The sequence below is a fragment of the Neophocaena asiaeorientalis genome, unplaced genomic scaffold (assembly GCF_003031525.2).
Source record: "Neophocaena asiaeorientalis asiaeorientalis breed wild unplaced genomic scaffold, Neophocaena_asiaeorientalis_V1.1 scaffold43, whole genome shotgun sequence".
In the NCBI taxonomy this organism is placed as follows: domain Eukaryota; kingdom Metazoa; phylum Chordata; class Mammalia; order Artiodactyla; family Phocoenidae; genus Neophocaena; species Neophocaena asiaeorientalis.
This window is the reverse complement of record NW_020173674.1, coordinates 2,907,788-2,935,339: the sequence shown is the minus strand read 5'-3', so window position 1 is coordinate 2,935,339 and position 27,552 is coordinate 2,907,788. Positions and strand designations below refer to the sequence as shown.

Sequence of the window (27,552 nt, the reverse complement as noted above, 5' to 3'; positions counted from 1 at the left end):
GGGGGGGGGGGGGCGGGGGGAGGCATCTGCAAAGTCCCACGTGGAGCAGAGCACGGCACATGGCTACCACTCTTCACCACCATCACAGACTGAACTGTATCCCCAGGTTCGTGTGTTGATGCCCTAACCCCCACTATGACTGTATTTGGAAATACGGTTTTCAGGGAGCCGATTAGAGTTAAATGAGGCCATAAGTGTGGACCCTCATCCAACAGGACTGGTGTCCTTACAAGAAGAGGGAGAGACACCAGGAATGTGCGAGCACAAATAAAGGCCACATTAGGACACGGGGAGAAGACAGCCATCTACACGCCGAGGAGAGAGGCCCCAGGAGCCCTGCCCACACCTGGATCGCAGATTCCAGCCTCCAGAACTCTGGGAGATGAATATCTGTTGTTTTAAGCCCCCGGTCTGTGGTATTTTGTCACGGCAGCCCTTTCCTGCCCACTGCCATCCACACAGGTGACCCAGGGTGGGAGTTAGGAGTGTCCCCGACCCCCGTGAGAATCTCGGTGACACCCGCCCCCCTCCCCCCAGAACACTGGCCTGTAGTGACCACCACTGTGCAAGGTGACTGGGGACAGAGCTGCAGACACCATATCCTGTAGCATCAGGAGGGGCCGTGGGGAAGCAGGGCAGGGCTGGTACCAGCATCAGCAGGTTGCCATGGTAACCAGGGGCAGGCCATCGCTGCTGTGGGGAGGGAAGAGGGCCTGGGTCCCAGAGTGACGTCAAGGACTGAATCCTCTCGACGGAAGCAGACAGACCTGGCAGATATCTATTTTGGGGGCGAGCCCGAGCGTGGAAACCGGTATTTAAAACACAGAGCAGCTGCTTGGAGACAACAGCACACACACCAAGGCGGCGAGGCTCCAAGTGTATTTTAATAAAATGGCGTAAAAGAAAGAAGCGGGGAGGCTGTATGCTTCTGCCACGGTTGTTTAACAAAAACACAGTCATTAGCAGCCAGGACGATGAATTCCCATATTGACTTTATGTTCCGCTAGGGAGCAGTGAACTCCTTCAGAAGCCGGCTCTTGTCTCTTATTAATATTTTAAATTCCAGTTGTGCTAATGGAGGCGTTTGCCTGTATTTTTAAATGTTCTAAAGATAACAAAAACATTCCATTTTGGAACCGACCGTGCCCACTATGACATCTCGCAGACGGTTCACACGCACCGTGACTAATGGGACGCCTGTTTCGTAGCGGCGACCGCGCTGGCTGCTGCCCTGTGGTTCCAACCAGAGCTGCCCGGAGGTGCGGTGACCCCTCCCACCCCTACCTTGTCTCCCAGGGTGAAGGCAGGTCACAGCAGTGGCCTCCGCCCCTGGTCAAAGAGGCCAGGCTCTCTGGCCTCCCAGCTGAAGGGGAGGCTGCAGTCGTGGCCCGCAGAAGCCTAGCCCCCCTCCTTTGCTGGTTGAGCACCAGACTGGCCTTGGCATTGCCCTCCTCCCGCAGCCCTGCCCAGGCCCGGCAAGTCACACGAGCACACCCATCCCCGAGCGGCAGAGAATGGTTCTACATATGACCCAAGTCAACCTAATCAGGACCAGTCCTGGGACATCTGCAGAGGAGGCAGGGGAGACCCAATTTCCCTCTCTCCCAACCCCTCTCTCTCTCTGCTGGACCTGGATCTAGCCCAGGGTTCCCAGGGGCCAGCCTGAGAGGTGAGCCGGCCAGAGAATAAAGCCTCCAGGCGTGCAGGATACCTCTGCCCAGCCCAGCCCAGACCCCGGCGTAGCCCTTGAGCCCCCGGGCTGGACCCAGGCTGCGGGCCTGATGGGCTGGAAGGGAGGACCTCAGGGCATGCTGCCGCCGGACAGACTCCTGGGAGGACCTGGGCCGGGGCTGCTGGGCCCCATGTCCACTCACCATCCCGCCCCCAAACTTGAGGCGGCCTGAAGATGGCAACTGAGAGTTTTGGGGTGAACCCTGCGGTGGGGTAAAGGGAGGTCTCTGGTGGGCCTTGGGGTGTCCAGCCAGGGAAGCTCCAGAAGGCAGCCCAGAGCAGCCCCCCTGGCTTAGGGGTTGCGGGAGACCCTGGGCTTCACTCAACACCTTCCGGGGGTGGGCCACACAGGGCACTCTGTGTTGAAGGTGAAGGCCCGCCATGGCCTCGGGCATCGCTCCCATCAGGTCACGGCACCTGAAACCAAAGATGAGCCGGATTCCCGTCCGCTGGGTGCGAGGAAACAAACGCTCAAACAGCCGTCTGAGCTTCAGGGACCGTTTGGATTCTGGGTGGGGCTCAAAGAGCAGGGATCCCGCTATCAGCAGAGGGGCCCCCGATGGGCTGGGCATCCCACCGTGCTGTGGAGAAGGACCTGAACCCCCAGCTCCCTCCTAAGGGTGAGCGAGACTGTGCAGGTGTTTGCAGTAGTGGGGCAGGGGGGCGGGCCAGGACAACGTTCATGTAGACACAGAACTGGTATGAAGACCTGAGCACCTCACCAATGCCAAGGGCAACTAGATGGAATTGCTATTTCCTATCAGCTTTTCGCTCCTCCCCGCAGTTCTGGTGGAGGAGGGTGGCCTCATGGAACTCAAGAGCCGGCCAGTCCTCTCTGTGGTCACCTTGGTGGTGGTCACCTATGGAATGCAGGGGGGAGGGGCTGTTAGACCAAGACCCACAGGGTTGGGTGGAGGTGGGACAAGTGAGCATGATAAGGACCCACTCCTGCTGTCCAGGTTACCACATGCCCTCAGAGAGCATCGAGGCGGCTGGTACTGCACCACTCTTATCGGGGCACCAACTCTGTAGATACGCATGATAAATGTGCGATGGGTGTGCGGGGAGGGGCGTGTACATAATTAACTGTCCATTTCCTCCAAATTTCCACCCTCCACGCACACACAGTAACATCGTCACCCGTGGCACCTTGCTGTCAGTTCTCTGGGCTGATGCACGCAAAGAGGTGAGTTTTTATAAATCGGGACTCACCTCCGTCTCTCCTGCACAGAAACAGAAAATCCTACAACTACGCTCCTTCCCCCTGACCCTGTGCACACATCACCTTCACGTCCTTCCCAGGTGAAGAAACCTATGCAGAGCCGTTGAGTCACCCGTGCCAGCTGGGAGGCAGCAGAACTGAGAAGGAGCCTGGGCCGGCCCTGAGTCCCCATCACTCCGGGAGGACGCACACCAGGAGTAATCGGTGGTGGTGGGACTCCAGGAACCCACGCCGGGCACTCCGTAGGGAGGCCGCCCGGATGTGGGGCCAGGACAGAGCACAGAGCGTTAGAAGTTCTCAGCACCCGGCCTGGTGCTGAGATGTGGGTGCTTGTGTGTAACTCACGGGCTGACTTCCTGCCCTGCTTATTCCACGAGCCGGATGAGGCTTTCCACGGAGGAATGCCTGTTGGAAACACACATGGTCCTAAGAAATCAGAACCAAGGTTAAATGAGCAAGTGCGTCACTTGCTAAATAAATAACCACCACGCTCTTCATGGAACCGAGTGGAGCTTATTATCAACGAATCAGCCAGCGATCAGGCGCCACCGTTTCCGTCTGCTCTTGGCTACCCTTGGCCTCTGATCTCTGTCATCAGAGAGGCGGCGAGAGATCAGGTGGTCCCACTCACAGGCGTAAAGTGCCCCGAGCAGGTTTCTCCATCCTGCTGGTCCTTCCTGGAATCATTCCCCTGTCACGCAGTGCACGTGAGTGAGATCTGTCAGCTAAATGTTCACTTTACAGTCTGTCAAAGTGGTCCTCCACGAAAGACAAAGCGTCTCAGGGCTCAAACCAGCCAACTCTGTACGGAAGGAGCTCGCTGCACGGAAACATTTAAAAAATATTCTCTGCCATCTTCTGGATTCTATGTATATTCAACACAGTTTTCAACATTAAAAAAACAGGCGCTATAAAAAGTGCTAATTGTGAAAGCAAAGAATGGAGAAATTGGACTTCATTTAAAAAATTTAAAAACCTTGTTAAAAGACGCAGCAATGCAAAGGCTAAGTCACAGGCTGGGAGAAGTGCATGCAACATATATCTAACCAAGTACCGATAAGTAGACTCTGTAAAGGACTCCTGCAAGCCAATGATGGAAAGATAAACAGCCCAATTAAAAATGGACAAAAGATTTGAACCGATACTTCTCAAGGGAAGCTATACATGAGGTAAGAAAGCACACGGAAAGGTGTTTAATAACAGTAGTCGTCAGAAAAGTGCAAATTATACCCGCAGTAAGAGATTCTCCACCCCCATTAAGAATGGCTGAAATTAAACAGACCGGCGTTACCAAATGTCACTGAGAAGCGGAGCCACCGGAAGGCGCACGCACTGGGGGTGGGAGTACCCAAGAAGGCACGGCGGTTTGGACAACTGTTTGGTAGTTCCTTATAAAATTAAACACACTCCTACCTTGTGACCCGGTAGTTCCGCACCTCGGTGTTTCTCCAAGAGAAAGGAAAACACGTCTGGAGAAAGACTCGCACGAAAATGTTCATAGCAGCTTAAGTGACGAGCCCAGACTGAGAAGCAACCGAAACATCTATCCCCAGGAGCATGAATAAACATACTGGGGTATAAATATACAGCCGAACACTCTCCTTCGGCAGCAAAAATTTACAGCCCGGCAGCAGCGTTCGGCTGCGTGGAAGACGCCGGGCTCAGGAGCACGTGCCGTAGGTTCCAGCTCTGAAATTCAACAGCACAGGCTAAACCGATCTCTGCTGACAAACTGAAACCGAGCAGGACCCTGTGGGGACTTCCTGGAGACAGAACCCCCCCACCCCCACCCCTCGTGTAGCTTTGCCTCTTGTTTGTAGAAAAGCTTCAGCTTCCCAGGCCCTCCCCGAGTTCCCAAGAGCAAATGTCATCAGAGAAATGCAACACCAAAGGGAAACAGTCAAGCAAGACAAAATAATAATAGTTTAGCCGTAAAACAAAGTCAAAGACCTTTAGTTCCTCCTCAGGGGCTACAGATGATATCCTGAGTCATGTCCCTGAGTCGTTTTGCAGATACTAAAGTGCCCACCAGGTGGAGGAAGTTAATTGCAAGCTGACCACCAGCACGTAGACCCCAGACTGAACGGAACCAGAAGGTTGATGACTGAGATTCCTGAAACATCACCCTGTTACCTCAGCACCAACCAGTCGGCGAACTGTGCACGAGCCGATCACGTACCCCATGACTCTCTCGCTCAGACTGTCTTTCAAAACCCTTCCCTGAGAGCCTTCAGGGTGTTCGGGGCTTTTGAACATAAGCTGCCCGTTCTCCTTGCCGGCCTCACATCGGCCACGTGCCACGAACACTGGCCTCTTCCTTCACCACAACCTGGTATTAGTAGATTGGCTTGGCTGCACGTCGGGTGAATGAACCCAACTTCGGTTCGGTAACAAAATCAGAACCGTGGTTGCCTCCTGTTGGGAGGTGGGTGACTGGAAAGTGGTCTGAGAGACCTTTCTGGGGTGATGGACAGGTTTCACCTCTTAACCGCAGTTGGAGACACAGGAGGAGACGTTTGTCAAAATGCACGGAACTCTTCTATAACCCGTGCATTTTTTACCGCACGTAAACCATACCTTTATAACAGACGATGTTAAGTCATGATCTCAGAAAGCCCAAGGCAAACGGAACCCAATAGGAACCACCTGGACTCTCCCCCACCCTAAAATCCAGCTCGAATGCCATCTCCTTTGCACTGTTCTCTCCCTCCACCCCACTCCACCCCGGGTCACAGCGGCGCCTCCCTCCTCTGGCCAATAATCCACACCATAAGCAGGGTTACCGTGTTCTTATTTACCACCCTTAGTAGACAGAGGATGGTCCCCCCGCCCTCAGAGATGCCCATGTTCGAATCCCCCGTGCCCGTGAGTACATGACCTTACAAGGCAAGAGGGAATTAAGCTTTCTAATTAGTTTAGCCTGACCTGGGTCCTCCAGGTGGGGCCAATCTGACCACATGAGACCTAAAAACTGGAGGGAGAGGAGGCAAAAGGGAGAGTCAGAGAGACGCGGCCTGAGACCCGGCCCACGACTGCAGGCTTTGAGGACAGAGGAGGGGGCCCCAGCCAAGGGATGCTGCGACCTCCGGAACCTGGAAAAGGCAAAGGAATGAACTGTTCCCCAGAGGTTCCGGAAAGGAACACAGCCCAACTGGCACCATGATGAGACTGCCCAAGGGTGCAGCAAAGCCATCGGCCACAAAGCGAACGTGGCCACTTCTGACACATGCACCATGGGTCTAGGATTCTACCAGAAGGCAGCAGGGCACGCGTAGACCAGGCTCTTAGGAGAACCTAGTGCTCTGTGTGTCTCCACCTCTCCTATTTGTTTCTCATACCGTTTTACATAAGTGGTTTCCTCCTACCATTTCAATCAATCCAATCTTTTGGCAATCGCTTTCAGGGCAAGCATCAGCAGGGGCTGTGTCTGGGAGTTCTGCGAGGGGCTGCAGTGACGCGCCTCAGACCTGCTTTGAGCACAGGCCTGTTTCGAGCAGTTTTCACTGAGACAGCAAACCTCGAGTCCTCAGGGAGGGCCCGGCAGGGGCCGGCGGGGAAACACGAAGCTGCCTGTTGATGATGGCGGCGTGAGAGATTGATAAAGCAGTTTCAAGCATTTACTCTCCCCGCAAAGCCCTTTTCCGACGGCTAGAACGCACGCTCCAAGTTTCCCGGCACATGCATAGACCAGCGTTTTAACGCAAAGCTTCCAGGCTGCCCTGCAACCGATTTCTGGTTTGGACAAAGCCCGGTGGGATGGCGTCCACCGCTCGGAGGATCAGAGAAGCCCTCGGTCCGAAACTCAGCCTTTCTCAGTAACCGCACACCTGCCCGTACCTACCGCGCGCTCTATGTCAGCAACGACGCTGACCCCAGGCCGGACAGAGGTGGACGGACGAGGGTGGGGTCTGCCTTACCTGCCTGGCTCTCCTTGGGCTTGCACTGGACCTCCTCCACACACTCGGCTGGGAACCATCCGATGTGGCCGCGGGCGCTGCCTTCCCAGAAGCCCCCTTCGCCGATGCTCAGAACTAGAGACAGATGGGGAAAGGGGGAGGGGTTAGTGGGCGGGGCTTGGAGGGCGTGGGGTGTGGATGCAGGGAGGAGGGGCCGGCAGCTCCGGTCTATTTGCTGGCTGACCATGCCTCCCTTGGGCCGTAGACCAGGGGCCTGGCAAAGTGTCCCTCGGAGGGGGCACTGCAGAGCCTCTGAGCCCCCAGGTCCCCTCTGCCCCTTAGGCCTGGGGGAGAGGATGTAAGCGCCGGGCGTCCTGGTGTCCTCGTATCTCACAGCACTCGGCGTGTGGCCACTGTGTCCCGGCTCTCAGGTCCCAGCTGAGACGGGAGAGTGGGACCTCCGAGACCCCACCATCAGTTATTTCCGGGTCAAAGTCGGGGGACAGGCCACCCTGATGAAGAGACGCAACCATGAGGTCGTGTCGGCCCCTCTGGAGCTTGGGGAGGAGAGGCCAAGAGTCCAGGCCCACAGGACCTTTGAAATTCGTTTGAGAACAGAGAATTCACAGCAGGAGACAGGGAAGCAGCCTGCTTGGCAGCTACAAGATACTACCTGGACTTGAAGTGCAAGGGCAGCCTGGTCGACGCCCCACGGGCAGGCCAGGGCTTCCGGCTGGCTTATCAATGAAGAACCTGAGGATTATGTTGGCGCCGCAAGCAGCAGGGGCCACTGCACAGTGAAAATGCAAAGTCAAGGGTCATGGGACAGACACAGCTGCCCTGCCTGCAGGGCTGAGGGCGCTGGGTTTCCCCCTTCCTTGGCTCAGTGCTGGGCGCACAGAGGGCCTCACAGACGCCCACTGGGGGGATGAAGCGTATTCCTTTTTAAACTGGACCGATGCCGAGCGCGGGTGAGCAATGCAAGCCCACAGACACGAGGTCCCACGTGCTGCCCAGGCACTGCTTGGACAAATATTTTGGTTGTAAGGGTCAGGCTGGCAGGGGTGAGGCAGGGGAGGGTCTCTGTCTCTTAGGCCTGTGATGCTGGGCTGGGGGCACACGTCCACCCCAAAGCCCTGGCTCCCTCAGAGTGTATCTGTGCAGTGGGAGGTTAGTATAATCTCTGCACATCTTAACCTTCTGTAAATTACTCAGGACCCCCAGGCACCAGAACTGCGGAGAAGAGATCATGGCCACAGAAATGTCTCCTTCCATCCCTCATCTTAATCTCAAAGGCCAGGTAAGGACACCTGGACCCGTGAGTTTTGAAGGCGAACAGCACAGAGGACCTCAGCTTTAGAAGTCTTTGCCTAATAATTGGAAAAGATGGCCTAAAGGGAACAGACAGGCAACCTCCCTGAGGACCATTTTAGATCATAATCGCTTGAACCATTTTCTCCAAAAATCAGTGCTGGCCCCTTACGCTCAGCGCAGCCCAGCTGACGGGGATGTACACCACGGCAGCCCAAGGGAACCCAGGTGTGAGAGGGTTGTCTCGGAGCGCTGCCCTGGATGGCGAGCGGAGGACAGGGACCTGCCCGGGCGCTGTCCAGCTACTGGAGCGGCCTGGCTGACCGCCACAGGTCCACGTAGAAACTCGTGGTGGGGACCGTGCATCTACCTCTCGTCTCTCCAGGCAATGTCAAGGCCACACACTTGGGCACAGCCAAGTGACGCTGGCGCCAAGCCGACTGCAGGGGTGAGCGACTCAGAGACAAAGGGGGCTGGGCTTGCAGTCCAGACAAACTAGACCGGAATCCCCGTCCCCAGGTAGGCAGCTGTGGGAGCCTTGCCCCAAGTTACCACTTAGACAGGAGTCTTTTTCGGGCTGGATCCTGTCCCTAATATTCCTCTGTTGGAGTCCTGACCCCCAGCAGCTGAGACTGTGACTGTGCTTGGAGATGGGGTCCTTAAAAGTTACAATGGAGTCCAGATTCCACCCGGGCGGTGCCCAGTCCTTCAGCAGCCCAGAGACCATGTAAGGACAGGCTGCCCAGTCTCACAGCACAGTCAGGGCACTGAGGCAGCCATGGAGTCCCTCCTCGCCATGACCTGAACTGAGCCCCTGTGTGGGCCGCATGGTGTCCTCTCCAAACCCCTATGTGGCAGTCCTAACCCCCAGAAGCTCAGAATGTGGCTATGTTTGCAGAGGGGTCTTTAAAGAGGTGATTACGGTAAAATGAGGTCACTAGGGTGGGCCCTAATCCCACAGGACTGGGGTCCTTATAAGAAGAGGAGAAAAGCACACAGTCACACACAGAGGGATGACCCCGTGAGGACACAGGGAGGAGACGGCCGTCTACACGCCAGGGAGAGAGGCCTCGGGAGGACCCAGCTCTGCCCACACCTGGGTCTCGGATTCCAGCCTCCAGGACTGGACACAGTAAATCCTGAGGTTTATCCTGCCCAGTCTGGGGGGCCTTGTTACAGCGGCGCGTGCTGACACACACAGTGGGATCCGACACCTTCGGCCCACAGTCGCTATGAGGTTTACAAGGAAAAACTTGTGACGTCCCCAAGCAGGGTGCCTGGTAAACAGCAGGTGCTAGCAAGTCTCCACCTGTATCTCCTCTGTTATCACCTCTGATGTGTGGACAAGGACACGCGGCCCCCAGATATGAAGTGACCGGTAACTGGGTCACCGGGAAGGCTCCCCAGGCCCTTCCCAGCCCAGCCTGAAGCCTGCCACGGGCCTGGGGGCGACAGCAAGGTGGATGGATGGACACATGGGGGACGAAAGCCCGGGGGTGTGGGCTCAGCAGATTTCGGAGCTGCGCTGGGCAGCGAGACCCGGTGCTCTTTGGTATTTGGTATTAAAATTCCAAATTGCAGGTCACGTGAGTGCTTATATTTATAATTTGAATGTTTGTAATTTAAAAGTTAACAAAAATACTGTGTTAAACTACATAGGGACAATCAGGGACTTATGGGTATGATGTTCAAAGACCCCACTGGACCGCACCCCAGGAGGCAGCCATAAACCCTGAATATGATGCAAAAAGGTACAGGACGCGGACAGAAGTAGACGGGCCTGGTGGGACGCGTGCTTGCCCGGGGGGAGAGGGGAGCAGAGCTGGATAGGGAAGCCCCTTCTCCACGGCTTGTAGCCTGGACTAAGTATGGTCCCCACGGCAGGGCTGGCAGAGGAGGGGCACGTGAGGAAAAACCTGCGTCCTGAGTGGCCTAAAGAACCAGAAGGATGGAGCCAGGAAACCAGGCACCCTGAAGAGAGTCGGGGTGTCCTCACAAGGGAAACAGCCAGGGAGGGGTGGCCAACTCAGGGCACCCACCTCTCTGAAAAGATGCAGAGCAGCTCCGCTCAAGTCGGGGCCTGAGCTGTCACCCAGGCGACCCTCCAAAAAGAAAGAAAGAATGAACTGAAGCCATAATCTCCACAACTTAACACCCTGATGTCCAAAACGCAACAGAAGATTACTGGACACGCAAAGACCCAAGAGGATGGCGCCCGTCCTCCAGAGGAGAGAAAACCACGTGAGCCTGACCCCAAAATGACCCTCATGGTGGGACTACAGATGGGGATTTTAGAGGGACGATGGACACCCGCCTACGATGTTGTAAAACAGCAATGCACATCCAAAGAGTGAAAATGTCAACAGAGCAATAGGAAGTCTTGGCAAATAGAGAGAAACTATAAGAAAATACACGTGGAAACGCCTAGAATTTAAACGTGTCATTTCTGAAATTAAAAAATTCACAAGACGGACTTAGCAGTGAAGGGGGCATTTCAAAGGAAAGAGCAAGTGAACCTGAAAAGAGACCAAAAGAAACGACCTAAGGTTAAAAAAAAAATGATGGGAATAAAACAAACAGAGCCCCTGGGACATGCTGGTGCCACCAGATGGTCAAGTTTCCATGCAGCTGGACTACTAAGAAGGAGTTGCAAGAGAGAACGGGTCTCCAGCTGTCCTCGGAAACTTGTAAAACCCAGGGGGTGTTGGCTAGATTACTGCATGGTACGGAGGAAGGAGCAGGTCATCACCAGCTCAGGGCCAGATGGATTTGAACCTGACCGGCTGACCCCTAAGGGGCATACTTTGTTGCCCCTGCCATGCATCTTCCGAAAGCTGCCCTGCAGCGACAGGGCCAGGCATGGTGTGCCCTTTCCTGCTCCACCTGGTGAGCTCAGCTGCCCCCATGTGGCCTGCAGCCCATACCTGTCACTTCTCTACCCTCCTGGTGTGGCCTCCAGTGCCACAGGGCTCCTCCACAGCCACTGCCAACCTCCTGAACGTGCCTCCACTAAACCCATCTTCCCTAAGGGCCTCATACACCTCATCTTCCTGCTCAGAAACCGTCGCTGGCTCCCATCGCTGGTACTGCCCCTGGTCTAACTCCTGGCATGCATGGCGGCCCTCAAGGCTTTTCACCCACATTTCCCAGGATTCTGCTTTGGGCATCCTTCCCTATAACCCGGCGGATCTCCTTCCTTGGAATGTCACAGGCCCCCAGGCTGAACCATCCACCTGGATGCCCCTCCCTGAGCCCCGAGACGCGTCTGAGTCCGACCTGTGCTTGGCCGCATCCCAGCACCACCTCCTACCTCCTCCTGAGGCCCTGGGAGGTTTTCCAGATGCAAAAGAGCTGCCCGTCGCCGCCCTCGCCTGCCCCTCCCCTGCTTTTCTCTGCAGTGGACTCCCGTCCCAGACAGTCACGTGCTACCCTTCCCAATGGACATTAGAGTCACCCCGTTCTGCCCTCCCAGGGCTCCGTATTCTCCACGGGGGCCCCGCAGAAGCAATGCCCTGGACACCGACACCCCAACGGGGATAAACTGAAGCTGAGGGGCCCCAGCCTGACCCCGCCCTGGAAGCAGAGTGGACACTGACCTTTGACCCTGTCGCCACGGTGAAGGGGGATCTCACCATCGACCTGGGGCTGGTATGGCTTGACGACAACGAAGAGCCTCCCGGGCACCGCGCTGTACAGCTTCCGCTTGGGCCCCGGGTACTCGAAGGCCGAGAGCGCATCCTTGCTGACGCCTGGCAGGAAAGCCGGACTGCAGGTGAGAGGGGGGCAGAGACAGAGAGGGAGGGTCACGGCCTGAGAGACAGAGCAGAGTACACTCCAGACCCTCGGCCCATCTGTTCATAACAAACGCTGAGCCCCGAGCAGTCACATCGGAGCTCCTGATTCCAGACGTGCCCGGAGATGTGAAAAGGCCCCGGGGGGCAGCATTAGTGCTTAAAAGACTCAGGTAATTCTGGCAGTTCCACTTCTGGGCAGGTACCCCAAGAAGTGAAAGCATGGCCTCAAACAGATATTTGCACACCCACGTGCAAAGCAGCATTATTCTCAAAAGATGGAAACGACCCAAGTCTCCACTGATGGATGAACGGATACCCCACATGTGGTCCATCCACACAATGGTATGTTATTCAGCAGCCTTAAAGAGGGAGGAAATTCTGGCACAGGTGACAACATGAATGAAATCTGAGGACATTATGCTAAATAAAGGAAGACAGTCACAGAAGGACAGATAATGAGTGATTCCACTTAGGGCAGGTACCTGGTGTACTGAAATTCATAAGCAGGATGCTGGGGGCCAGGGGCTGGCGGAGGGGGAGGGGGAGTTTGCCTTTAATGGGGACAGAGCGTCAGTTTAGGAAGATGGGGAAGATGGAGATGGATGGCGGGGATGGTCGCGTGACAACACGAATGTACTTAATGCCACTGAACTGCACTCGTAGAAATGGGTAAGATGGTAAATTTTATGTGCGTGTTTCAATTTAAGAAAAACTCCAGTGGAGGCAGCAATGAAGGGAGGCCCTGGGTCTCTGCCACATTATCAGAGTCTCGCTGTGAGCGCCAGCCACACCATGTGAGGAAACACCCAGAACCTACTGGCGAAAGCCTTCATTATCGCGGTGCAAGCAGCCCACGCCCAGCTGCCCTGGTGACATTTCACAAGTGGGACTTTAATTCTTTCCTGTTTTATGTGACTATATTACAAAGAGCGTGCGTTTCTAGGCCAACTTCCCTGCCTGACAGTGAGCGTGGACATCTAACTTAACGGGGCCCAACGGTGGGATATGAGAGAGACAGAGAGACACAGAGAGAGACAGAGAGAGACAGAGAAGCACATGTTCCCAGAGAAACGTGCAAAGTGGTTTTCCATGACGACATCCCCATGTCATTGTGACAGTTGATGGGTGACCCGGGTGACTCCTTCTGGAGAGAAGAGAGCACGTTCTTTTTTTTTTTTTTTGCGGTACGCGGGCCTCTCACTGCTGTGGCCTCTCCCGTTGCGGAGCACAGGCTCCGGACGCACAGGCTCAGCGGCCATGGCTCAAGGGCCCAGCCGCTCAGGGGCATGTGGGACCTTCCTGGACCGGAGCACAAACCCGTGTCCCCTGCATCGGCAAGCGGACTCTCAACCACTGCGCCACCAGGGAAGCCTGAGAGCATGTTCTTATCACTCATAATCTGGAGGAGTCATACTGAGCTCTCCTCCCATGGTGGGGTCTTTAGAAAAAACCCAGGCACGTGGATGAACCTGGGCAGGGATTCAGGGGTGATGCTCCAGAGCCTCCTGGTCAGAAAGACAAGAAAAGCATTCACGGCCGGCTGGTGTCTCCCAAGAGGACAACCCGCCACGGGGAAGAGGAATATTAATAATACTCGGGGAAGGTTCCCGAGTCAGGGAGCCACATCTGAGTCTCGGGAGAGGGGCCACTCATGTCACAAATTCATGGCCGTGAAGGGTGGGGTCCCCAACTATGGTTCTCCTTTCAAACTACAGATGCCGTGGCCTGGGAGCCCACACAGGGAGCTTGAGATTCCTGCAAGGAAGAAGTTCTCACCTTTAGGTGTGAAACAGGCTTGCAGGGAATATTCTAGAATATGCTGTGACCGTTCACTTTCGGGATTTAACGCGAACCCCCCATGTTCCTTTTGTGTCGTGCTTTACCCACGTCGGCACCCCTGATAGATACGTATGGTCTGCTTTACGCTTGTAAGAATCCACGGAAGCGTGACTGTGCTGTATTTTGCCATGCTTTTTACTTTTTCACTCATGGTGATGAGCTGGCCACAGGAACCCATGTCTACACACGGGGGATGCTCAGTTTACACCCTAATTTATGCTAGTCAGGTGAGAAGGATCGACCGTCAGAGCTGCCTGCCCGACCCCAAAGCCCAGAGCTCTCCCTAAACCACATGGAGCAGAGGGCGGGCATGTGACCTTTCCCAGGTGCTCGCCTGGGCTCAGAGACACAGAGAGTGGACAAGCTCTCCCGTCCCCAGGGATGCCCCCTCTCTGGCCTCCTCAACCCCAGCCTTCCCTGACCAAGTTGAAGCCACAGACGGAGGTCAGAGCATCCTGGGAAACAGGTGCCCCTGTCAACTCTGGTACCACCAGGCAGCCCCGCCCGGCGGCCTTCCTGCCCCTCCCCACTTCCTTCTCCCCACCCAGCCGGCTACAGATCGGCGTGCACAGATGGGAAAATCCACCCTGAGCGCCAGAAGCTCCCTCTGGATGGATATCCCTGATCCCCAAACACCCCGGGAGCCCAGAACTGCGACGCCTGCACGAGCCAGGTTGTGTGACCGCCTCTGGTCCAGAGGTGACAGCTGGCAAGGCAGCTGACGCACAGAGAGGAAGGACTATCTGGGCCACCTGCCTGTGGTGGAAAAGACCTGGGAAAAGTAGAGCAGCCCCCAGAGCTCCCGCCTGCAAGGACGTCCCGCCCGCCTTCTGCATCAGGAAGAAGATCCAACCATTCAATGTGCGTCAACTCAGCCTCACTCGGAGCTCGGGGGGGTGCGGGGGGAGACAGCGCCTTTGCCACAAGGGGCTGGACATCATCAGGGGTCTCCTCTCCGGCTCCCAGGCCAGGGGACAGTGAGCCCTGGTAACCAAGGGCACTCGGTCCCTCGGCAATAGGGAAGTGTCCCTCGGGGCCACTCCACCTGGACTCAAGGGTTCAGAAGAGGCTTAGGGTCAGCAGAGGGCAGGCGCTCCAGGGGGGCACCCCACACCGGGCTCAGAAGGCCTCCTCTCCCCAGACCTCCACAAACAGTGCTTGGATCTCCCCCGATGCACCTGCCATACCTGCACTGAGCGATGGCCGGGTGGGGCCCCCCACACGGGGCTGCTGGGAGGATCAGCGAGGGAGAACAGATGAAGCTCCCCCTCTCTGCCCCCCGCCGGCTCTGTCACTGAAGCTTTGATGGCAGCTATCACCTCTGTCTGACCATCACCCAGGCTGGCCTGGGAGCCATGCAACACAGGGCTATATCTACACCATCTCCATGCCCCCATCCCCGGTAGGGGGTGCGGTAGTGGGTGCTCGGAAGTGCCTGATGCGTCAAACCCCAGTAAGAGACTGCAGGTTGTCCTACCAAGGAGGTCACAAGTGGGCCACACGGACACTCCTGGACAGGAGGTGTGGCTGCAGCAGACATCAGGGGCGATGAGCGGAAGGGCAGGTGGGCCCGTGAGTTGGTCCCCAAGCACCAGAAGGTGAGATGACTCTGAGGGCAGCAGGGTTAAGGCAGGTGGGCTTCTCCCCCAGGGGAGGGGGCGGGTCAAAGTCCAGAGAAAAGATAAAGATGGACCATGCTGATGATGGCTGGGGCAGGGCAGAGGGTAAGCAGCTCAGCTGGGCTGCCAGACCTGCCTCCCAGCTGCTGGTCTGCCCAGAGCCTGGGAACCACATGAGGAGCCCAAGGTACCCCACTGTGTGTAATCAACGACAATCAGCAAGGAGACTGCGTCCAACCTGAAAACTCGATCCTCAGGAGAAATCCACCCAGCTGCCCATCTCTCCACCTACCCACCCACCCAGCCATCCATCGACTCACCTATCCATCCATACACCCATCCATCCATCCTCCATCCATCCTCCATCCATCCATCATCCATCCATCATCCACCCACCCACCCATCCATCCAATCATCCATCAACTCACCTGTCCATCCATACACCCATCCATCCATCCTCCATCCATCCATCATCCATCCATCATCCATCCATCATCCACCCACCCACCCATCCATCCAATCATCCATCAACTCACCTGTCCATCCATACACCCATCCATCCATCATGCATCCGACCATCCATCCATCCATCCATCTTACCACTTATACAAACATTATGTATTCACTCATTCATCCAAATTTCAAAAGAACCCTGCCGGAAGCCCAGCTGATCAATTACTGCCAGATGCTGGATAAGTCAGTTAACCACTGGAAGCCTCAGTGTCCCCGTGTGATAAGGGGGGATGATCTGGAGAGACCTGAGGGTGAGCCAGCAGGAGCCACTCTGCACAGGTGTGTGAGGTGTGTGAACACTCAACACGTCTGCTTCACTCTCCACTTAAACTGCAAAGTGGGTGACAAGATGCGCGTGTCAGCCAGCTGGTTTCAGCCGGTGCCAGAGTGTGTCACGGGGCAGAGAAGTCAAAGCGAACACAGCTCCAGTCTGGGAGTTCTGTTCCTTGAGCCACTCTGCAGACAGTCAGCTCCCGAACTCATCTGTCCAAGCCCAGAAAGGCTTTGTCTAAGAACGGGAAGAAATTGGTCCTTGAAGACCAGAGTGCATCTACGGTCCTAGGTACCAGCAGTGATGTGTGGTCCACACAAACGCTGAAGCATCTTCTCAATCCAGGTTAATTTGAGCCTTGCAAAGTGCCATTTCACGAGTGGAAAAATGGAGGCTCCGTAAATAGTGACCTAGGCGCAGAGATACAGAGCTGACCTCACATCCTGGCTCCCCGATCCCAGCTCAGGGTTCCCTGCAGGCTCCCTGCTCTGTGCGGTGACGAACCAGGTGACCATGACCTCCCTTTGCCCCGTTTTATGAAATGCACCCTCTGCTGGGCCCTGCTCGCCTGTGGCAGCCCTCGACAGCAGCAAGGGCCACAGCCCCCCAGTGGCTCCAGGTTGGCAGTGCCGTCCCCTCTTGGAGGCCAGGCTGGGCCCGTCCTGCCTGCACAGTGAGGATGGGTCTGAAGTTTCCCCCACCCCAAACGGTCCACACTCTCCTTGTGTTCCGTCCAAGAACAGCCAGGAGCAATTCCAGCGGCGTTGTTTTGGTATGAGGGCTACATCACTGACTTGTCAATATCAGAAAACTGGTCGGCCGTGGGGTGACCTGGAGATTTCCCAGCTCTCCTGGATGAACAGGTACCTGCCTGCACATGGAACTTTCTCCGTTCGTTCCTTCGTCAGCCACTTACACATCCATCCACTCCTTCACCGGGCAAGTACTTAGTGGATCTGCAGACACCCATGGACTTGAGACAGACTTGAGCCTCATGGGGAAGAAGTACAAGTTGACAAGATGCGTCTCTGTGTGTCTGATGGGTCAGCACGGAGGCTGGGGTGACGGGGAGAGGGCGTGGGCTGCGCGAAAGGCTCTGCTGGGACGTTTGGGGAAACGGGATGCCACAGAGACCAGGGGCATGATTGGAGGGGCACTGGGTCACCCTAGTTGCGCTGGAGACGGGGAGCCCTGTGTGCAGAGTGGTGGCAGAATCACAGATACGAAGAAGCAGAATCTCCCGGAGCTGGGGACCTGCTAGAAATCGGGGTGTCATCCAGGTTCCAGACTCACGTGGGTGGAAGGAGGCTGCTGGAGGGTTACCTGCCGGCGGCTCTGGGAGGGGGTGGCGTTTCCAACACAGAGATCCCAAGCCCTGACCCCGCTGACAGCTGTGTCTTAAGCACGGAAGCTCAGACTCCACGTCAGCCCCTGTACCATCAGCGTTGTTTCCTCCTCTGCCTTCGGGCCGGGAAGAAATGCCAGAGCTCTCAGCCCGCACACCTTCCCGAGCACTGTGGCCCCCTCCCGGGCTTCTGGGTTGCGTTTCCGGCTTTTGTGGCTCCGGTGCCAGCACCCCACACGCCCCACAGCCTCCCCGCAAGGCCCTGAGGAGGTGCTTCGGGGATGGGCAATCATTAGACGTCCCGTCCTGCTGGGGTGGCCAGTGTGCAGCGGGGGCTTTTGTGGACTCCAGAGAAGTGGGACCCCCCGTGATCTCAGAAGTGTGCCCGCCTCGGAGCACCCACACTGTCCAGCTGCCCCGACACACTCCAGGACGGCCCCAGGCCACCAGCGTTGGGATTCTGCCTGTTTGCAAACACAAGGCTCCAGGCGGCAGGGCGTGGGCACCTAGAGCCCCCGAGGGATGGGGAAGAGTCTGGAAGGTGCGTCCTTCCCTGTACCTTCCCACGCTCTGCTCCGGTCACACAGGACCCCTTGCCTCTCCCCGATGCCTGGCTGGCCCGCTTCTCCACTTCCGGAGCCCCCCTCCTCCGCGGAGGCCCCTCGTCTCCCCCAGGGAGGTCTGAGCCCTGACTTGTGTGAGCTCTGCCTCTGGGGGAGTCAGCCTGTTAGGGGCTCCCTGTCATCGACTACATCAACCCCGGGGCTGACACGCTTCCCGCCCTCATTTCTCGGGTGTTCGCCTCTGCACGGTGAGCGCCCATCACAGGCCGGTTGTTCACAGGTTTATGCCACCAGCTGAGATAGCAAACACTGAATGTCCCCGGCGCGGAAGGACAGAAAGTGACAGGCAAACGCAGCCCGTGTGGTGCCCGGACCCGATTCCTCAGCAGGCCGGATGCACCTGCTGCCCCGGGGCGCCCCCTTCACCTGGCCCCGTCTACCCGCCAGGTGGCCAGCTCCTCACGGACCCCCTACTCCTGACGTCTGGGTGACATGCCGTTAGCACCCGGGCTCGGGCAGCGGGCAGGGTGACGGGGGACAGCCCGACTCCACCCCTGCCCTGTCTGCTGACGCCCTCCCGCCTTCTGGGTCAGGACGGGCACGTTGTGGGGAGCAGCACAGCAGCTCTCACCGAGGAAACCAGGTCCCTGTGCCGCTGGGGAGCACAGCTCTGGCATCCTGGTCCCAGTGTCCCCAAGAGGCGAGACGAGCGTGCGCGGAGGTGGACAGGCGCGAGCCAGGGGGGCCCCACAGCGCCCGAGTCTGCCCAGATGGGGGCATATCCCCCGGAAGGGATGTGCAGGGCGGGGTGGATTCCCACTGACCCAGACCCTTCGGGGACCCCCGCTCCGCCCATAGAGCCGAGTTCAGGGAAACGAAAGCAACGTGGTTGAGAGACAGACTTTGGGAGCCCTTCCCGCTCAGCCCCTGCCCATGGGGGAGGTGGGCGCGCAGGACACAGCCAGCCAGCCTCCCTGCCTGAACGCAGCAGGCTTTTCTCTCTGCCGAGCCCAACGCACCCTGGAACCGCTCCTTTGATGGGAGGGTGGCCGGCACGGCCCCTGGTGCCGGTGAGGCCAGGGCAGCCGTCAGGACTAGCTGGCGAGCTTTGCGGGAATACGTCAAGAGCTGTTCCCAACCTGGTGAGAACAGGGCAGCTGGGAGGGATCCTAGGAAGACCCGCACTCCTCTCCACACTCCGGTGGTGGGTGATGGGGCCACCCAGCGAAACCCCTTCTCAGGCCGGTTCTTAGCAACGTGGACCAGCCATGCCAGTGGGCGCCACTAGAGGGCGACGCAGGCAGGCGCATGCAGAGCCTCCAGGTGAAGCAGGGCACCTGGACGGGCTGCAGGCAGACGGTTTTTTGTCCATTCTGAACCCTCTTCCTTCTTCTAATTTGCACTCAGGTTGGCTGGCTATCGAGGGCTGGCTCCACGTGGGAAGCTGCCCTGGCCCACAGCGCAGAGCCCAGGCCCGGGAGGAAGCCGCTCGGCCAGGGCTGGCAGAAGCCCAGGGGTGGGTGTGTGGGGCTTGGGCAGCTGGGGGGGCCTCGGCCCCATCTCGTCAAGCCTACACCTGAGGGTTTGGCCCGAGGCCGGTTCTGGCCACGTGGAGGTGCCCATCACACTCCCGGTTGAGGCTTCTGGGGCCTCAGGTGGGCATTTACGGGCTCTGCCCGAGGGAGGGGCGCTGAGTGGTCAGAATTCCCCGTGGGCAGTGAGAGAGGAAGGAGGGGGTGAGGTGGGGTGGGCAGCCAGAGGGAACCCCTGCCAGACGCTCGGGATGCTGGGACTCCCTCAGGCTGGCCTGACGCCCTCCACTTCCCCTGCCCCTTATTTTGCCCAAGCCGCAGCCCTCACCAGGATGACCTCCTCTGCAGTGGTCAGAGGGTCGGTCAAAACGCCTTTTACAATGAGGAAACCAAGGCAGCCAACATGTCTGCGGAACTCACACGTGTCTCAGCACGTGGCGGGTGCTCCCTTCAGCAGCATCCTCGGCCCAAACCCAGTAGGTCCCCTTTTACATATGAGAAAACGGAGGCACAGAATGGTTGAGTGACTTGCCCCAAGTCACACAGCAGGTAGGAGGCAGAGCTGGATGCAACTGGCGGGTTGGCAGCTACCCACTGAGACAGGATCCGCAGACAGAGGGGTCCGCATGGGGCTGGGGCTCTCCCCTCCATGACTGGGGAGTATCCCAACCCACCTCTGGGTTCTGTGATAACCAGAAAGCGCTCTGGGGGCACCTGGGCAACCCCGAGGCTGGGAGCCGTGGCCTCCCTGCAAGGGTCCCCGTCTGTCCCAGGCAAGGGCTGGGCTCTGAGCTGTGAAGACAGAGATGGGATGGAGGGTTCAGCTGCCTCCTTGGGCCCCCATAAGGCCCAGGGGCTGTGCTGTGGTACCCTGAGCGCAGGTACCCCATCACTGGGGCTGCGTGTACGGCCGTGCCCACACCTGAGCACAGGTGTGAAAGCAGAGAGCCTGCATGTGGCTCAAATGCCATTATCCTGGCGACCGCGGGGAACCAGGGTGCCTGGCAGGTCCCTTTTATGACACGGGAGTCTCGGGGGCAGGACCCCAGCAATTCAAGGGGCTCCTGTCAGCGCGTAGCTGCTGAGTGAGCAGATCCTGAGCACACAGGCGCACACACACACATGCATGGACACACGTGCACACATGGACACACACACACACACCCCCCACAGGACATCAGGGACGATCAGATGGGGTCCCTGCAACACGCCAGCTGCCGTCCTCTCTGCACAGCAATATTGCGCTTGCAGCTTTTGCAAGTCCCTGGCCACCCTGCCTTTGGCATCTTATTAGATTTTGTGCTGGAGGAGGGGGCACACTCTCTTCAAAATTATAGTCATAATTCCAGCTAACGGTGTGAAGTGGAATTTGAGGCCTCGGGGGAACCCTTTAATTTAGCTTTATGGTGCTCGGCAGCACCTGGGACTTCTCCCTTGGGGTGACTCAGAGCGAGAATCTAGACCAGAGAAAGGACGGGCTCTCGGGTGTGAGAATGAGACTCCAGGGGGGCAGCGCGGATGGGCTCCAGCGCCGACGTGGGCCTCCGGGCACTGGCACCGAGAAGGGGCCAGGAGACCAGGGTTGCCACGGGCCCGCTCTCCCCACGCCCTCACGGCTGCAGCCCGGACGCCTGGCCTGCTGCCCCCCGCCACAGCAATCGGCCCTCTCCCAGGACCACGTGAACCACTGAGCCCTCCATCCGGGCTGAGCCCGGCCGCCTCCTTGACATCCCCGACCGGAGCTGGGGGGCGTGGCGTCAGGAGTGACTACGGCTGGACAGACTCACCGCAGGCAGATGTGGTGAGCCCAGGTGAACGGGGCACGGTGGGATGGGGAACCGGGTCACGAGGCAGAAGGCCGGACCAAAGGGGGCATTCAACCCTCACCAGAAACACCACGCCGGGCAGGACACACCAGTGTGCCGGCTCTCCCTGGGCCACCGTGGGTGAGGACAGAGTTCAAGGAGGACAACTCTCATGGCCTGCCCCAGCTACATGACCTGGCCTCAGTGCTCTCATCTGGGAAATGGGAGGCTGCAGGGTCCTCTGTGGGGAACGAGCCAGGTGGGCTGAGGCGCACGGAGCAGTTCGTGGGTCCACATGAGATTGCAGAGGTGGTGACGGGGTCAGAAAGGTCACTGCTTCGGGTGCTTCAACCAGCACTGAGGCCCCAGTGACGAGCCCATCCCCAGGGAGTCTCATCCTGGCCTGACAAACTCTGAAGGCCACGTGAGGAGGTGGGCAGTGTGCCCGGGAGCTGGAGCTCTGGGTGGGAATGCAGCCCCCCTGACTGCTGGGGATACAGGGCAGTCAGAGGAGCGCCCACGGCCCGAGTGAGACGCCCGAGGGGGGTCCACGCTCTGGCCTATGCTGGCCTTGTCTCCTCTTCTGGAAAGGGGACGGAATGGGGTTCCCACCCCCTGGGCTGCTTCAGAGTCTGCCGGGACGCTCCCCCTGCCCCTGCCTCGTGGGCAGACACAAGAGGACCAGCCGGGGCTGCTACTGAGTCTGGTTGGGGGCGGTTGTCAGGCTCCAGCACTAGGACGTGGCCCCCTCGGAGCTTCACCTGTGCCAGGGTTTCTGGTGGCTACGAATGAGGGCTCATTCTGGCTAAGGTGTGTTGACGGTAAACATGGCGCCTGGAGAAACAACCTAAATATCTATCGACAGATGAATGGATAAAGAAGACGTGTGTATATACAATGGAATATTACTCAGCCATAAAAAAGAATGAAATAATGCCATTTGCAGCAACATGGATGGACCTAGAGATGATCGTACTAAGTGAAGTCAGAGAGAGAAAGACGGGTACTGTATGTTATCATTTATACGTGGGATCTAAAATATGGCACAAATGGACCTATCTGTGAAACAGAAACAGACTCACGGACATAGAGAACAGACTCGTGGTTGATGAGGGGGAGGGGGTGGGGGAGAGAAGGATTGGGAGCTTGGGATCAGCAGATGCAAACTAGTATACAGAGGATGGATGAACAAGGCCCTCCTGTACAGCACAGGGAACTCTATCTAATCCCCTGGGATAAACCATAGCGATAAACGAGCATACAAGGGCACCCAAAGGAGTGTACAAAGAGAATACATATATGTATAACTGAGTCACTTTGTGGTACAGCAGAAATTAATACAACATTGTAAATCAACTGTACTTCAATAAAACAAACAAAGGAACAAAGAAAAAAGTATCCCCTGGAGTAGCCCTCAGCCCAGGGCAGGCTGGTGCCCTTAGCTCCCTGTCTATCCACACTTCACTTCTGAGACCCAGAAGCCAATGCACAGGGAAAGGAGACGGACTCCAAACACCGGCAGCTGCCCAAGCCAGCCTGGCTGCTCTCAGGTGATGGTCTGAGCCAGGGCAATTGGCAGAAGTTTGGTTTTCAAGTGTTCTTAACATCCGGGTTGGAATAAAACAGGTGTGCTGCTCAACCCCTGGCCCCGCCTGAGTTCTAGAATCCAGGGGCTCTGAGCAAGGAGCTCTCCCTCTCCCTGGTCCCCACGGGAGCCCACCCACCCGGCCGCTCCTTACCCGACGTGCCAGGGCTGCCAGGGCCTCTTGCCGTCCTCGCCGGTGCCGCCCAGCCTGTTGAGCGAGGGGGATCGGCTGCGGGGCCCGGAGGTGTAGCTCCCAAGGGTCTTCACGGCCCCATCGGGCCTGCTGGGCATCTGCTGCGGCAGCTGGGGCGAGAGGCTGCGGTGGGGGCCGGCCGAGCGGACGGCCCAGTCAGGCGCGCTGGCATTGAGGTTGTTGTCGCTGTTGGAACGCAGCAGGACCCGGGGGGCGGCCAGTGTGCTGGGGGGCCGTCGCCTTCGGTTGGAGTACGCCGGGGCCTCTCGGAAGGGCACTGCGTCGGAGAGAAGGGGAGAGGCGGGTGAGGGCACGTACGGCACCGTCATCGAGGCCCCCAGCCACCAAGGACACGGACACCATGAGTTCTGCACCGATCCCCCCATGGGACCCCGCCATGTGCAGAACTCACCCCGACACAGGAGCAGAGACGGGTGGAGACCAAGAGAGTCTTCCTTCCACGGAGGCTCAAGCCAGCACTTGAGATGGAAGGGACACAGGGTCCGACTTCCATCCGGGCGGCGCCCAGGCCCTCAGCAGCCCAGAGACCGTGAAAGGACGGGCCGCCCCGTCGCACATGACAGTCAGGACACTAAGGCAGCCATGGAGTTCCTCCTCGCCACGACCTGAACTGAGCCCCTGTGTGCACTGGATGGTGTCCTCCCCCAAGCCCCTGTGTTGAAGTCCTAACCCCTGGGACCTCAGAATGTGCCTGTATTTGGAGATGGGGGTCTTTCAAGAGGTGAGGAAGGTAAAAATGAGGTCACTGGGGTGGGGCCCTAACCCCACAGGACTGGTGTTCTTATAAGAAGAGGAGGTCAGGACACAGACACACACAGAGGGACGACCCCGTGAGGACACAGGGAGGAGACGGCCGTCTACACGCCAAGGAGAGAGGCCTCAGGAGGAACCAGCCCTGCCCACACCCAGATCTGGGATTCCAGCCTCCAGGACTGGAGACAGGGATTGGCTGTGGTTTGAGCAGCCCAGATGCCCACAGCCCCCAGCTCTACTGGTGGGAATCAGTCTGTCCCGACCCCCACTGGGCTCCTTTCTCTACCCATCAAACCAGGACCCGGCAGCGTGAGACAGGAGGGGGTTGACAAGCCTCACCAAGCTTCTTACGAAGTTCTAGACCAGAGGCAAGGCCCTCACTCTGTGAGATCAGTACACCCAGGGACTTGGAATGAGGGCGCTGCCCGCGGGTCCCGTGAGGGCCGGAATCCACACGGCCCGTGCCCTGGGCCAGAAACAGAAAGTGTCCTTTCCAAGAAGAGGCGTCTAAAGAAATGTAAGCCTCTGGGTTGCAGGGGAAGTGACACGCCAATTCCAGCAGCAAAGGACACGGACCCCCTTCGAGCTGGCTGCCCCAGGCCGAGGCCCAATACACGAGGCTGTGCACACTTTGGCCAGAAGCCTGGGCGGCCAGTCCGCAAACCGGCCCACAGGGCCACGGGCAACACACAGCCTCTGGGGGGCTTATCTGGACCTGGGGAAGCCAGCACCTCAGAGAACGGCGTCAGCAGTTCAGGACGGGGTCCTGCATGACCCACCACCCCAGCTGCCCGAGGTCAGAGGTGGTGAAGTTCGTCATGGAAACCAAGTATAGCACCCCCCTGCTGCCAGCCCACCCCCACGCTGGAGGGCAGGGCTCACGGGGGACAGAGGTGGCGCGGGCAGGGCTCACGGGGGACAGAGGCGGCACGGGCAGAGCTCCACTGAGACAGCTGTGACCAAGTGCACCCCTTTTCCACCTCCCTGGGATGCAGGGCAGTCCTGGGAAAGAGATGCAGCCAACCCAGGGAAGCCACACGGAAATGTCACAAGGCTTCCCGAGGACACACACTCAGAACCCACATCTGGCTCCTACAGTTGTGAGAACGTGGAAGCGACCCACGGGGGAGGTCACGCTCTTTCCAGCCGCACCCTCCTGCCAGCCTGCTTCCTCTGAAGCCTGTCTGTCAGGGCAAGAGACACTATCACTTGCGTCCTCAAAGCAAAGGAACTCTTCAAAGCCCGGCCGGGAGGGAGATGGAGTAGGAGAGGCAAGCTCCGTGGACCCCTGTCTCCAGGGCCCAAGAGGCTGCCCTCTCCAGGGCTCAGCCCACCGAGGAATCAGCCCAGGCCTTACCCCCACCTCCTAATAAAATCTCAATTTTGGGAAAAGTGCCGGGTTTGTGTTTGCTGGTCACCAGGGAGAAGCTCACCCTTGTCACTCCCTCTGTCAGTGTCTGGATGGAGGCCAGAAGACTTCTGGAATGACGGAGGGTGATGTGAGCCCCGCCCGGCAGAGAAGTGGGCGGGGGCGGGGGGTGGGGGTGCGGAGACCTTGCAAAGGACGGCGATTCCAGGATCTCCGAGAGCAGCGGAGCTCTCCATTCACAGAGCCCGCTGGCTGCAGGACCACAGCACCAGGAGGGAGCCAGGCTCTCAGGCAGACGCTTGGGGTAGAGCCCCCTCGGGCTCCTGGCTCGTCCTCCTTGCCCCCCACCCAAGGACAGGCCCGGGGGACCGGGGGGAGGGGGGACCCCAGCTCAAAGGGGACACCCCGAGACCAGGAAACGCCCACACTCCATGACGCGAACTTGGGCCGAGCCTCCCAGCTCCCCTGACCCTACCTACAGTCAATTCTATTTTTCTGACCAATGTAACCGGGTACGTACAGTACTAACGCCCTTGACAGAAAGTGATGGAACTTGGGGGCGGGGGGGCAGTCCTGCCAATGGCTAAGAAGGGCTTACGAGGGAAGAAAAATCGAGGGAAGGAGAGAGTACAATGAACAAAACACCATACCCGCAACTGAAACCCTCATGCTGTGCACAGATTACAAAGACCAAAGTCCCAGAAGGCGAATCTGGGTTCATCATGTAAGCAAACGAGCGCAGACAAAGTCCGTTCTTTCTAAACATTCCCGAGAACCAGGCGGAAGAGGTCTTTCTGAGAGAGGTGACAATTCACATGGGGCAGCTGCCCTTGGAAGATTAAGGGACGAAAGAGCTGGGACTTTTGCAAATACATTTTGCCTGAGGATCCATCGAGTGACTCGGATGGAATCGCCTAGGGGACATCAGGGTGAACATGCTAATGAAAATTACCTCGCTTAGACACCAAGATTCACATTAAGCTCGTCTCCTGTGTGGTATAATTGGAAATTTCTTCCATGTTTATCTTATGGCTTTTGGGCTGGGAAATATCTTTTTAATCCCTCTAAACTCACGTCTTCATAAACCTCCTGATTCCATAAAACAAGAGCTGTCTGACAAACTAACTGGAACCAGCCGTGGAGATGTTGGGGGTATTTGTGAGAAAAGGGTTAGAAATAACTCTCTTCCTGCCTGAAAATAATTAATAGTCCACCCAACTGTTTCCTTCTTCCAGGCAATCTGCAAACTCTAAGTGGGTGGATATTTCCTTAGCTGTCTTCCATGCATTTACTTACACGTTTCTTTTCCACAATACAAGTCACACAAGGTATGAAAAAGCAGATGCACTTTTAAAGTCTACCGCGCTGCATTTCCCATCCGCTCCAACCCGGGGACGGCCAAGGACAGCCGAGCGGTGGTTTTGAAAGCGTCCACCCGGCCGGGGCGGCCAGCAGTGTCCTGACCTTCCTTACTCCTGTCCAAGTGCTCAGCGTGTGCTCCAGGTAGCGGACAGACTAGAGTCAAACTTCCTATTTTCCCCAGGTCTTAGTTCCTAAACTGCCCTCTGGAAGCACCAGGGATGCACATGCCACAATTCTGCAAAGGGGCTGGAGACTTAGGAAAACAACAACAGCAAAAACAAAAAAACCCCCGGCGCCTTCAAGTGGGTTAAAATTCCAGACCAACTACAACAAAGCCCTTTCGCCCACCAGAAGTAATTATTCCCTTCCATGACGGGGATGAACGACCAGCAATTTTAGGAGGAAAGGGAGGCCCCAGCTCCCCGGGAGAATCAGTAAGAAACTGTTCATTCCTGTGTGCCACGCACCCTACAGCTCGTTCCTTACCTTCCTTCTTGCTGAAGGCATTTAACAAAGACTTCATTTTCCCTCCGACTTCGGCAGTGGTCCGCTCATTATATAACCTTCTCGGATGGGAGGAAGGGGAGCAGGGCTGCCCGGCCCCTGGGCTCTGGAGCGGCTTGGACCCGGGGAGCGGTGGCGGGCCTCTGGGCACTGCCGGCTCCCAAGCACAGCTGGGCAGGCCAGACCCAGCATGCTGGTGACAAAGCCCACCCCATATTCTGCCTGTCAGCTGGGAGCCAACTGTGCGTAGACTGGGGCTGCTCTCAAAGCCCGCGGCCTCTCCCCGCGCCCGTCATGTGAGCGGTGCCACCCTGCTTTTGTGAT

General features: G+C 57.6%; 1 protein-coding gene across 3 annotated transcripts in view; it reads right to left on the bottom strand.

Annotated features, from left to right (window-relative positions):
* The window catches only part of SHANK2 (SH3 and multiple ankyrin repeat domains 2), a 544,903-nt gene that overhangs the window by 257,466 nt on the left and 259,885 nt on the right, over window positions 1-27,552 (bottom strand). For all 3 annotated transcript variants that reach the window (XM_024749302.1, XM_024749303.1, XM_024749304.1), the window contains exons 12-14: window positions 23,181-23,496; window positions 11,757-11,926; window positions 6,871-6,984 (exon numbers count right to left, since the gene is read on the bottom strand). In XM_024749302.1, coding sequence (XP_024605070.1) covers window positions 6,871-6,984; window positions 11,757-11,926; window positions 23,181-23,496 — 600 coding nt within the window. The remainder of the gene's footprint in view (window positions 1-6,870; window positions 6,985-11,756; window positions 11,927-23,180; window positions 23,497-27,552) is intronic.